At 43.2% G+C, this 13005-nt stretch overlaps 1 protein-coding gene across 1 annotated transcript in view; it reads left to right on the top strand.

Annotated features, from left to right (window-relative positions):
• PTBP2 (polypyrimidine tract binding protein 2) overlaps positions 1-12780 on the top strand; it is a 189292-nt gene extending 176512 nt beyond the window's left edge. The window contains exons 10-14 of the mRNA XM_063939843.1: positions 941-974; positions 1460-1552; positions 4716-4932; positions 10771-10848; positions 11200-12780. Coding sequence (XP_063795913.1) covers positions 941-974; positions 1460-1552; positions 4716-4932; positions 10771-10848; positions 11200-11329 — 552 coding nt within the window. The 3' untranslated portion in view covers positions 11330-12780. The remainder of the gene's footprint in view (positions 1-940; positions 975-1459; positions 1553-4715; positions 4933-10770; positions 10849-11199) is intronic.
• The last annotated feature ends 225 nt before the right edge of the window (positions 12781-13005 follow it).

A 13005-nucleotide genomic window follows, 5' to 3' on the forward strand; every position in this document is an offset into this window, starting at 1 on the left:
TTTTCTGAAACCTGTCTTTCCTCTCCCGATATTGCCATTTTTGCTCTCTTCCTTCATTTCTGTTTGGATGCTGTGTATACTGGTATGAAATGTGGGAAGTTTGATAACCTGGATTTGTTGGTGGCTGGTTTTATTTTAATTTTATTTTTTTGTTTCATGTATTGCTAGTTTCTTGAGTAAAGGTAGGCAATTTGATGCACTTCTGCCTAAGTTGACTATCTCTATTCTAGAAATTGCTATTCATTTCTGTGCCAACTATGGTAAGCATTGGTCACATTTACTACAAGGCTTATTTAATTTTGCATGTTTAAATGATCAGCCAGCCAGCCATCCACTCGAGACTTCCTATGCATTTCAAAGCCAACCATGCTTTATGCAGTGAAATGTGAAACCTAGATTGTTTCTACTGCATGCCCTCCCTGTGTTAAACCAAGTTAGTATTGTGTACTTTGATATGAATGTGATTTCCCATTGTTGTCTTGGATGACTACATTTTAGTTTTTCTTGTACAGTGCATAAGCCAACCATTTTTTTCTGACCAAATTCCTGCATATCCTTTGTACTGACCTTTTATTTTATTTTCTCCCCACTTTTTTTTTTTTTGTTCTAAATCATCTTCCAACCCTCTCCGCCTTTTTACCCTCCCTTTGTGTTGTGTTCCTCCTGTTTCTTAATGTTTTCCAAATACTGCTGTACAACCTTTCCCCATCTTCTGTGTCTGTCCTCACCTTCCCTCAATCCCTGTGTTCATGCTTCTTGGCTTGAACAATGTGTTCCTCGGACCAACTTGCCCCAATTAACTGCCTTGAACCATGATCCATGACCACCTTCACCATTCTACGGGAACCACCCTTCGTTATGGATGATCTGTTCATCTCCGCTCTTCCTCGACTCTTCTCTCTTCTTGTCTTACGCTGCTTGCTCTTCTCTCCTTCTAAAGATGGTTTCGCCCCAAAGTCTGTTTACCCTCTTCGGTATGTTATTGTTAGCACTATACTTTTATTATTAATTTCATTTTAATTTCACCTTAATTTTTTTATTTGTAGCTAGCACTTTGGCGTAAATTTGAGTAATTATTTTATCTTCTGCTTTTGTTATTTTCCCTTCTTTTACTTTTATCATTGTTATCTTCTTTAAAACTCATTACAGTCACTTTTCTAATTTTGTGGGTTTTTTGTTTTGTTTAATGCATGTGGATTTTATTTTGCATGTTCATTTGTTTTTTTGTTTTGTTTTTTGTCATTCACATAGCTTTGAGGGTATATCAAATATTTTCTTATCCAAATTCACTGTTCAAGATCTTAATCTGCTTTTCATTCTTGTGAATGTTAGGATTGGTTGAATGGTACTTTTGGTGTCTGGTTGTTTCATTTGATCTTTCAAATCTAATTCAGTTCATAAAAAGACTTATTTACTATTTAAACTCTTTGCATTATTTTTCTGTGAATCTTACTATAAGGTGTTTATGGAGATGTGCAGCGTGTGAAGATTTTATATAATAAGAAAGACAGTGCTCTTATACAAATGGCTGATGGCAACCAGTCACAACTGGGTAAGAAATATCTTCTTGCATAAAGGGAGTTAAAGCACAACTGTCATAACCATTTAGTTTTATATGAGAACATTTTTACCTTTGTGATTTACCTGCCAGTAGAAAAATGTCATGTTTTTTTTAAAAATATCTTTTATTCAATATCAACGGTTAGGGGGCAATTCAATTCTTGGCAGTGTGACAGATACGTACATTACCAAGAATCTGGTACAGCAAGTCGCCAGAGAAAAGGCTTCTATACCGGCAACTTGTGGCCATAGCTAGCTGTTGAATTGTCCTCTTACAGTCAGTTGCAAAAGCCAAAATGTAAATATGGAACCTTGTTAGTGTAAGGACAAGTCACACTTAAGGTGTGTACACACAGTGAGATATTACCTTTTCTCCTGCCTGAGGAGGGTAAAACAAAATCTCTTAAAAGCCACGACTCTCGCCAGCTTATGTCTAGATGGATAGCCCCCAGGGATAAAATTATCCGCGGTAATTTACCCCGGGTAATTGGATACACCCTTTAGAGATTTCACCTCAGTTTGTGGTGATGTGCTGTTGTGGACTTCACATACCAAGAATGCACAGATTTTATTTTTTAGAGAGCTTTGTGCTTTCTCTTGCAATGAAAGCTAATAAAACGGGATGTAGTTACATTGCTGGCAGTCGAGATCCCAGCGGTTAGGATACAGACGCCGGAATCTCGTCCACTGGCAATGCCGCCAGCCGGTATGCCGACCGCCAGATCCTGGCCGCCAGCTTCCCATACCCAACTCAGTAAAACAATGTTCTGTGAGTACCTTTGCCCTCTGTTTAAGGGAATGTGCAAGTTCCTTTTTCAAGAGGTCAGTAACACGATGTATCCGTAAGCTGACTTCCACTAATGATTATTGTGGTGTTTGCTGCATTTAGGTTTTCGTGGTAATAAGATTATTTTTAAAATTTCCATTCTTGCATATGAGGAATAGGTTTAAGTGGAGAAATGAAGAGTATTAAGGCTCCCATACACAGGTCCGATTTTACCTGTTTTCATCTGATTCCGACAGATGGGGTCGTGCGCATCTGATCAGAGCCTTGAGATCATATGTGCAGCACATATGATCTATCGGAATCCGATGCATCAGTGACACATCGCGGGTGCTTTTTAGCACCAGCAATGTATCGCATCTGATCAGGGCCGTAGGTGTGTGCTGGTGGGCCGCACTGCTGGCACACACCTATAGTCTTCAGAGCGTAGAAGCGCGGGGCAGGAGACGCGCTCTCCCTGCTCTGCGCCTCCATGACCCTCCCAATCCTCCCACCGCTGGAGAGAGAGGCTGAGGTAGCCAGGAGATTTCAAGACTCCTGTTCAAATGAATGGGCAGCCGCTGATTGGCTGAGAGAGGTCGCCCATTTATTTGAATAGGAGTTTGGAAATCTGCATTCTGCCGCTACCGCAACCTGTTCCCCACTGGTAGCTCCCGGAAGCCCTTTACATGCGATAAATCGCATGCGATTTATCGCATGTACAAAGTAATACATCAAGTGCCAAATCGTATGAAGCCCTCCCGGGGAGCTGCTGGGGAGCTTCAAAGGAGAGTGAGTCCGACTTGTCCTTTGGACAAGTTGGGCCTGTGTATGGGGGCCTTTAGTTGATTTACTGCTCCTGCCGCATGTTAGATGGTTTTCTGGAAGTTTAACCAGTATGGATATAATTAAAGTGAGCGTTAACATAAGGTGTATAGCAGACTTTCTTTTGAACAATGACCTCAAGCCGTTCTCCGAAACATGAACTTATGCACAAATGTCTTTTCGAGCTAAAATACTGATTTAGGGCCTAATTCATTACGGATCGCCATTGAGGGTGAGATAGCGATGTTCACAAATCTGCTATTTTGCATGTGGAAAGACGCCCACCGATGCATTTGCAAATCTGTGTAGGAATTAGCAGATTCACAATGCATACACATAAAAAGGATGCCATCGACATTTGCGGCTGACCCAAGCATACTCAAATCAATAAGAATTCAGTCGCACTGGGCGCCATGTTTTTGAACGCAGCGCTCGCAGATGATGTCTGATACACGCCCTGTAAAATGGCCATGACACGCCTGCGTCTTCCCAACCACTCCCCACAAATGGCATGTTACCACCCACAAACGGTCACTTCCTGTCAATCAAAATGCGTTCACTTTACAGTAAAGCTGCATATACAAGGCGATCGCATTTTGCCCTTTGTGCATGTGCAGTGTGTTCGCAGCACATGCGCATTCTGCCGATAGTCGCTCACTGCTTGCAATCTCACATTTGCAAATGGTAATGAATCAGGCCCTTAATCCCACTGTTTGCCTTAATAAGTCCTATTCAGAGCTTTCCTCCATATATTTTCAAAAAAAAAAGTTATTAAGTATTTTTCTTTTTCCTTTCAATCTCCTTATTAACTGCACATTGCGTTCGAATCATGTTAATTTTTAAAACGGAGTAAAGCACTTGGGGAGGAAGGGGGGGGGGGGTAGTATCCAATTACCTGAGAAGAAACATTGGACTATTTTTCCCGATGTGTCATAGATCCTTTTTTTTTTTTTTCTTTTTTTTCTTTTTTTTACAGGTTATCCTGTGTAAAAAAAAAAAAATTTTGCACACAGGTTCAGTGAAACCTGTTTATTTTCGGTAGAAAAGCACTGTTTTCAATTAAAACAGGGCTGTTTCCGGAGAGTTGGTTTCACCGGCTTATCGAGGCTAATAGGATAGTGCCCGGAGATACAATTAGCCATGGTAATTGACTGCAGCTAATGGGATACTCCCCCTTATTGAGAAAAACATTATTAATATGTAGTAGTGTAGAACATTAATTCCATTTGCATAGTTTCAAAAACCAAAACCCCTCCACAGTAGGAATGTTGTAATGGTCACATTGATGGAGCATGGTATTGCTGTGACACACTCAAAAGTTTGTGCTTAATAAATGTAACGCATTGATTAAATTAGTAACTGATTTGTAACCCAAAACGTGAATGATGTTATATTTTTCTCTAGGTAATGTAATTTTAATTAGATAGTATACGTAAAAAATTACAGTAATTTAACAGCATCTCTTTAAATAACATTGCCACATATGTGATGTAATGAAGCAATTATATTTTGGAGTGGTTTGTTTGTTTGTTTTCTTTAATACCTACTCTATCTTATTTCTTTATAGCCATGAGCCACCTTAATGGACAGAAGATGTATGGAAAGATTATCAGGGTTACATTGTCCAAACATCAAACAGTACAGCTACCTCGAGAAGGTCTTGACGATCAAGGGCTAACCAAAGATTTTGGCAATTCCCCCCTCCATCGTTTCAAGAAGCCTGGCTCTAAAAACTTTCAGAATATCTTCCCACCGTCTGCAACTCTTCACTTGTCCAACATTCCGTAAGTAAAGCACATTTCCATTGTTGTTGTTTTCTGCTCCACTGAAACAAACTGCTACATTACAAGATTTCTAAATCTAAAATAGTTTTTCTATAATAATAATTATATATTTGTACATAAGAAACCCCATATTGGTGTTTTTCTGTTTTTTACGTGTTTTTTTTCTCTGACGTCCTAGTGGATGCTGGGAACTCCGTAAGGACCATGGGGAATAGCGGGCTCCGAAGGAGGCTGGGCACTCTAGAAAGATCTACCTGGTGTGCACTGGCTCCTCCCACCATGACCCTCCTCCAAGCCTCAGTTAGATTTCGTGCCCGGCCGAGGTTGGATGCACACTAGGGGCTCTTCTGAGCTCTTAGAAAGTTATAGTCTTAGAATTTGTTATTTTCAGTGAGACCTGCTGGCAACAGGCTCACTGCAGCGAGGGACTAAGGGGAGAAGAAGCGAACTCGCCTGCTTGCAGCCGGATTGGGCTTCTTAGGCTACTGGACACCATTAGCTCCAGATGGATCGACCGCAGGCCCAGCCTTGATGTTCGGTCCCGGAGCCGCGCCGCCGTCCCCCTTACAGAGCCAGAAGCAAGAAGATGGTCCGGAAAATCGGCGGCATGAAGACATCCTGTCTTCACCAAGGTAGCGCACAGCACTGCAGCTGTGCGCCATTGCTCCTCATACACACTTCACACTCCGGTCACTGAGGGTGCAGGGCGCGCCCTGAGGCAGCAATAAAAACACCTTGGCTGGCTAAAATACCTCAATATATAGCCCCTGGGGCTATATATGAGGTAAATACCCCTGCCAGAATCCCATAAAAAGCGGAAGAATACGCCGCGAAAAATGGGCGGAGCCTATCTCCTCAGCACACTGGCGCCATTTTTCCCTCACAGCTCGGCTGGAAGGAAGCTCCCTGGCTCTTCCCTGCAATTCTACAGTACAGTAAGAGGGAAAAGAGAGGGGGGGCATTAAAATTGGCACTGTATACAGTATATTATATTGAAAAGCAGCTATTAGGGACATAACTCGGTTAGTCCCTGTATATATATATATATATATAGCGCTCTGGTGTGTGCTGGCATACTCTTACTCTGTCCCCCCAAAGGGCTTTCGTGGGTCCTGTCCTCTGTTGGAGCATTCCCTGTGTGTGTGGAGTGTGTCGGTACGGCTGTGTCGACATGTTTGAGGAGGATAATGATGTGGAGGGGGAGCAGATGCCTTTAGCAGGGATGTCACCCCCTGGGGGTCAGACACCTGAGTGGATGGTATTATGGCAGGAAATGAGTGCACGTATAGACTCCTTACATAAAAAATTTGACGACATGCCGACTGTGGGACAGCCGAGTCTTCAGCTCGTGCCTGTCCAGGTGTCTCAAAAGTCATCAGGGGCTCTGAAACGCCCGCTATCTCAGGTGGCACAAGTAGATGTCAACACGGATACTGACACCAGTGTCGACGACGATGAGTCAAATTTAATGCCCGTTAAGGCCATTCACTGCATGATTGAGGCAATGAAAGAGGTGTTAAATATTTCTGATTTACATCCAGGTACCACAAAAAAGGGTATTATGTTTGGGGAGAAAAAACTACCTGTAGTTTTTCCCCCGTCAGATGAATTAAATGAAGTGTGTGAAGAAGCGTGGGCTTCCCCTGATAAGAAATTGGTAATTCCTAAGAAGCTACTAATGGCGTTCCCTTTCCCGCCAGAGGATAGGTTACGTTGGGAAACACCCCCGAGGGTGGATAAAGCGCTCACACGTTTGTCTAAAAAGGTGGCACTACCGTCCCAGGATACGGCCGCCCTTAAGGAACCTGCTGATAGAAAGCAGGAGGCGATCCTGAAGTCTGTATATACACACTCAGGCATTATACTCAGACCAGCTATTGCGTCAGCATGGATGTGCAGTGCTGCCGCTGCGTGGTCAGATAAACTGTCAGAAAATATTGACACGTTAGACAGAGACACGATCCTGCTAACAATTGACCATATCAAAGACTCAGTCTTATAGATGAGAGATGCACAGAGGGAAATCTGCCGGCTGGCATCTAAAGTAAGTACATTATCCATCTCTGCTAGGAGATGCTTATGGACTCGCCAGTGGACTGGAGATGCAGATTCCAAAAGGCACATGGAAGTTTTGCCTTATAAGGGGGAGGAATTATTTGGGGATGGTCTCTCCGACCTAGTTTCCACAGCAACGTCTGGGAAGTCAGCATTTTTACCCCATGTCCCCTCACAGCCTAAGAAGGCGCCATTTTATCAGGTTCAGTCCTTTCGGTCCCAGAAAAACAAGCGGAGAAAAGGAGGGTCTTTTCTGTCAAGAGGCAGGGGAAAAAGGCTGCAGCAAACAGCAGGTTCCCAGGAACAAAAGTCCTCCCCCGCTTCCTCTTCCAAGTCCGCCGCATGACGGTGGGGCTCCACAGGCGGAGCCAGGTACGGTGGGGGCCCGCCTCAGGAATTTCAGCGATCAGTGGGCTCGCTCACAGGTGGATCCCTGGATCCTTCAAATAGTATCTCAGGGATACAGGCTGGAATTCGAGGCGACTCCACCCCGCCGTTTCCTAAAATCCGCCTTGCCGATTGCTCCCTCACAGGGAGGCGGTGCTACCAGCGATTCACAAGCTGTATTCCCAGCAGGTGATAATCAAGGTACCCCTACTTTAACAAGGCCGGGGTTACTATTCCACACTATTTGTGGTGCCGAAACCGGACGGTTCGGTGAGACCCATTTTAAATTTGAAATCCTTGAACACATACATAAAAAAATTCAAGTTCAAGATGGAATCGCTCAGGGTGGTTATTGCAAGCCTGGACGAGGGGGATTACATGGTATCCCTGGACATCAAGGATGCTTACCTGCATGTCCCCATTTACAATTCTCACCAGGAGTACCTCAGATTTGTGGTACAGGATTGCCATTACCAATTCCAGACGCTGCCGTTTGGACTCTCCACGGCACCGAGGGTATTTACCAAGGTTATGGCGGAAATGATGATACTCCTTCGAAAAAAGGGAGTTTTAATTATCCCATACTTGGACGATCTCCTAATAAAGGCACGATCCAAGGAACAGTTGTTAGTGGGAGTAGCACTATCTCAGGAAGTGCTGAGCCAGCACGGCTGGATTCTGAATATCCCAAAGTCACAGCTGGTCCCCACGACACGTCTAATGTTCCTGGGAATGATTCTGGACACGGCCCAGAAAAAAGTGTTTCTCCCGGAGGAGAAAGCCAGGGAGTTGTCTTCTCTAGTCAGAGACCTCCTAAAACCAAAACAGGTATCGGTGCATCACTGCACGCGGGTCCTGGGAAAGATTGTAGCTTCTTACGAAGCAATTCCATTCGGCAGGTTCCATGCCAGAATTTTTCAGTGGGACCTGTTGGACAAGTGGTCCGGATCGCATCTTCAGATGCATCGTTTAATAACCCTGTCTCCACGAACCAGGGTGTCTCTTCTGTGGTGGCTGCACAGTGCTCATCTTCTGGAGGGCCGCAGATTCGGCATACAGGACTGGGTCCTGGTGACCACGGATGCCAGCCTACGAGGCTGGGGGGCAGTCACAAAGGGAAGAAATTTCCAAGGACTATGGTCAAGTCAGGAGACTGCTCTTCACATAAATATTCTGGAACTAAGGGCCATTTACAATGCCCTAAGTCAAGCAAAATCCCTGCTCCTACACCAGCCGGTGCTGATCCAGTCAGACAACATCACGGCAGTCGCCCATGTGAATCGACAGGGCGGCACAAGAAGCAGGACGGCGATGGCAGAAGCCACAAAAATTCTCCGATGGGCGGAGAATCATGTACTAGCACTGTCAGCAGTGTTCATCCCGGGAGTGGACAACTGGGAAGCAGACTTTCTCAGCAGGCACGACCTCCACCCGGGAGAGTGGGGACTTCATCCAGAAGTCTTCCAAATGATTGTAAATCAATGGGGTCGTCCACAGGTGGACATGATGGCGTCCCGCCTAAACAAAAAACTAGAGAAGTATTGCGCCAGGTCAAGAGACCCTCAGGCGATAGCTGTGGACGCTCTAGTGACACCGTGGGTGTACCGGTCAGTTTATGTGTTCCCTCCTCTACCTCTCATACCAAAGGTATTGAGAATAATAAGAAAGCGAGGAGTAAACACAATTCTCGTGGTTCCGGATTGGCCGAGAAGAGCGTGGAACCCGGAACTTCAAGAGATGATCTCAGAGGACCCGTGGTCTCTGCCGCTCAGACAGGACCTGCTGCAGCAGGGCCCCTGTCTGTTCCAAGACTTACCGCGGCTGCGTTTGACGGCATGGCGGTTGAACGCCGGATCCTGAAGGAAAAGGGCATTCCGGAGGAAGTCATTCCTACGCTTATTAAAGCCAGGAAAGATGTTACGGCAAAGCATTATCACCGCATATGGCGGAAATATGTTGCATGGTGCGAGGCCAAAAAGGCCCCAACAGAGGAATTTCAACTAGGTCGATTTCTGCATTTCCTGCAAGCAGGAGTGAATATGGGCCTAAAACTGGGCTCCATTAAGGTACAGATCTCGGCTCTGTCAATTTTCTTTCAAAAAGAACTAGCTTCAGTACCTGAAGTTCAGACATTTGTGAAAGGAGTGCTGCATATTCAGCCCCCATTTGTGCCTCCTGCGGCACCTTGGGATCTCAACGTGATGTTGAGTTTCTTAAAATCACATTGGTTTGAGCCACTAAAAACCGTGGATCTGAAATATCTCACGTGGAAAGTGGTCATGTTATTGGCCTTGGCTTCAGCCAGGCGAGTGTCAGAGTTGGCGGCTTTATCATGTAAAAGCCCTTATCTGATTTTCCATATGGATAGGGCAGAATTGAGGACTCGTCCCCAGTTTCTCCCTAAGGTGGTGTCAGCGTTTCACCTGAACCAGCCTATTGTGGTGCCTGCGGCTACTAAGGATTTGGAGGACTCCAAGTTGCTAGACGTTGTCAGGGCCCTGAAAATATATGTTTCCAGGACGGCTGGAGTCAGAAAATCTGACTCGCTGTTTATCCTGTATGCACCCAACAAGCTGGGTGCTTCTGCTTCTAAGCAGACTATTGCTCGTTGGATTTGTAGTACAATTCAGCTTGCACATACTGTGGCAGGCCTGCCACAGCCAAAATCTGTCAATGCCCATTCCACAAGGAAGGTGGGCTCATCTTGGGCGGCTGCCCGAGGGGTCTCTGCTTTACAACTTTGCCGAGCTGCTACTTGGTCAGGGGCAAACACGTTTGCAAAATTCTATAAATTTGATACCCTGGCTGAGGAGGACCTGGAGTTCTCTCATTCGGTGCTGCAGAGTCATCCGCACTCTCCCGCCCGTTTGAATCCCCATGGTCCTTACGGAGTTCCCAGCATCCACTAGGACGTCAGAGAAAATAAGAATTTACTCACCGGTAATTCTATTTCTCGTAGTCCGTAGTGGATGCTGGGCGCCCATCCCAAGTGCGGTTTATCTGCAATACTTGTACATAGTTATTGTTAACTAAATCGGGTTATTGTTGAGCCATCTGTTGAGAGGCTCTATTGTTTCATACTGTTAACTGTGTTTCATATCACGAGTTGTACGGTGTGATTGGTGTGGCTGGTATGAGTCTTACCCGGGATTCAAAATCCTTCCTTATTGTGTACGCTCGTCCGGGCACAGTACCTAACTGAGGCTTGGAGGAGGGTCATGGTGGGAGGAGCCAGTGCACACCAGGTAGTCTAAGATCTTTCTAGAGTGCCCTGCCTCCTTCGGAGCCCGCTATTCCCCATGGTCCTTACGGAGTTCCCAGCATCCACTACGGACTACGAGAAATAGAATTACCGGTGAGTAAATTCTTATTTTTTTTTGTTTGTTACTCTTTTAGGCAAACTATAACCGAAGATGATTTGCGAACATTGTTTACCAACACAGGAGGAACTGTCAAAGCTTTCAAATTCTTTCAGTAAGTCCTATATTATCTATATTATACACATGATTTATTGTGAAAATCTTTTCTTTTCTTTTTTCTTCTTCTTTATTTTGCCTTGTCTCAATCAAAAGGAAGCATTTACCATTTGTTGATCACAAAGTAGAGAAATAAAACTATTTTGCTTGCATGGTGAGTTAACCTAGTTTTTCCCCCAATCTTCTGGAGCCCTAATGCCCTTCGATTGGTGCAGCATTGCCCTACAAGGGAAGTTTATTAGTTAACTTTTGACTCATTGACAGGCCATCAAATATTTGTGGGAGCTCTATAAAGAATAAATCGGTTTAAATCTTGCTAAGTTTTTCTGTTTCTTTTTCTCTTTTTCAGAGACCATAAAATGGCTCTCCTTCAAATGTCTACTGTAGAAGAAGCTATACAGGCATTGATTGACCTTCACAACTACAACATTGGTGACAATCACCATCTGAGAGTTTCTTTCTCCAAATCAACAATTTAAAGAAGAAAAAAAAAAGACAAAAAGCAGAGCGTTGGATTTATTGCATTGTTAAGTGTATTGTCACCAATAGACTGTTCAGAAAAGTAGGGACCAGAGTCTGATTTGTTCTTCACTCTATCATTTCTTGGTTCATTACATTAGTTGATTTAAAGTGCAGTTAACATTTAGCTGCATATTTTCCAGTGTGGCTAGGGAAGCCATTTGTGTTTTAAAGTCTTCATTTAACTTTTTATTTTATTGTTTAAATACGTGGACATGTGCCTTAAAAAAAACAAAAACAGTTGTTGTTCCCCTAAGTGTTACCGCTTTACAACACAGGTGAATAGACATGGGCACATTGTTACATGTGAGTAAATACATTTTTCACCAGGAGATGTGTAAAAAGGTTAAGCTTTGGTTCCTCCTGCTCAGAACTTGAGTCATCATAGTTTTGTACGCAGGAGTAGATTTTATTTTGTCTGTTTGTATTTTGTTTTTTTCTTATTCAGAATATTCATTTATTTGGAAGAATTTTTTAAAATTTTTATTATTGTGTCAGCATTTGCCTTGTAAATTAGACATGATCTATTTTTTGATCTCTGTACTAGTAACAAATTGCAGAATTGTTGTATGTTCTTTTCTAGAAGGTAAGGAAGGAGATCCCTAAAATGTCTTGGCCACATTCTAGAATACGTAGTATAATCTTAACCTTTTTGTACATACTCTTGTGAAACGTATCATTTAAATGTTGGCACTAAAGTTATGTCTTGTTTGTGGCTGAATATTTTCCGTAGTTTTTGAAGTTGACATGACTGACGTGCATTTAACTATATATTGCCATCTCCTGTTTGTAATTCTACTTGGAATATGGTTGTGGATTTCTGAGCATGTGCAGACTGGTCAAGCAATTTCAGAAACTGGTGCATGTATTTTACAATGTCAGGGAGAGCCTTTGACGAAAGAAGAGAATAGTGGCAGTTTTTGAAAACTGACAACCAGGTGGGACCAAAGTTAATGTGCCTTTAGTCTTAATTTTCCTTGCATTGTAATATTCTGTTGTAATAATAAAAAAAAAATCTTCAAAAATATTTTGTATTTAGAAACAGACCTGAATTCCAGACATGGCTGCGAATCTACCAGTTGTGATCGAGAAAACTGCTAATCTATAAAATGAGCAGTTAGCTTGAATTTAGTTTAAGACAAGTACATTTTTTTTTTTTATAATAAAAAAAAACTAATGTATTTGTTTAAAATCCATAGATTCTGTTTATGTAGGAAAATGGTCATGTATATTTTCTATCAGTTCAGTTTTTACATCTTTAGAAATGTAAAATTCAGTCCAGTTTGATTGCGGCACAATTAAAATTTAATTTTCTAACAAAGTTGGGAGGTTTGATGGTTGTTTTTGATTTCACCTTGTGTATTCTGCTTACCTCTGTAGCATGCTCAATAAACACTTCTGTAGCTCTGTATTCTCTCTTCTGTCTCTCTCTCTGCTGCCTCTTCTTTCCTAAGCTCTGTTTCTCTCCACTGTGCTTCTAAATTCACATTTCTCTACCAGGGTGGGAAACCTAATTGAAAAATGGCTTGTATTGCCAGAAAGTCCACAACTTATTTGTGAAGGGGTTAACCCAGCAGCCCATACTATACCTTTCCCACCCTGTTGAAAATCTACAGCTTTTACAAACATCACCTAC

Source organism: Pseudophryne corroboree, chromosome 9 (genome assembly GCF_028390025.1).
Source record: "Pseudophryne corroboree isolate aPseCor3 chromosome 9, aPseCor3.hap2, whole genome shotgun sequence".
NCBI classification, from domain to species: domain Eukaryota; kingdom Metazoa; phylum Chordata; class Amphibia; order Anura; family Myobatrachidae; genus Pseudophryne; species Pseudophryne corroboree.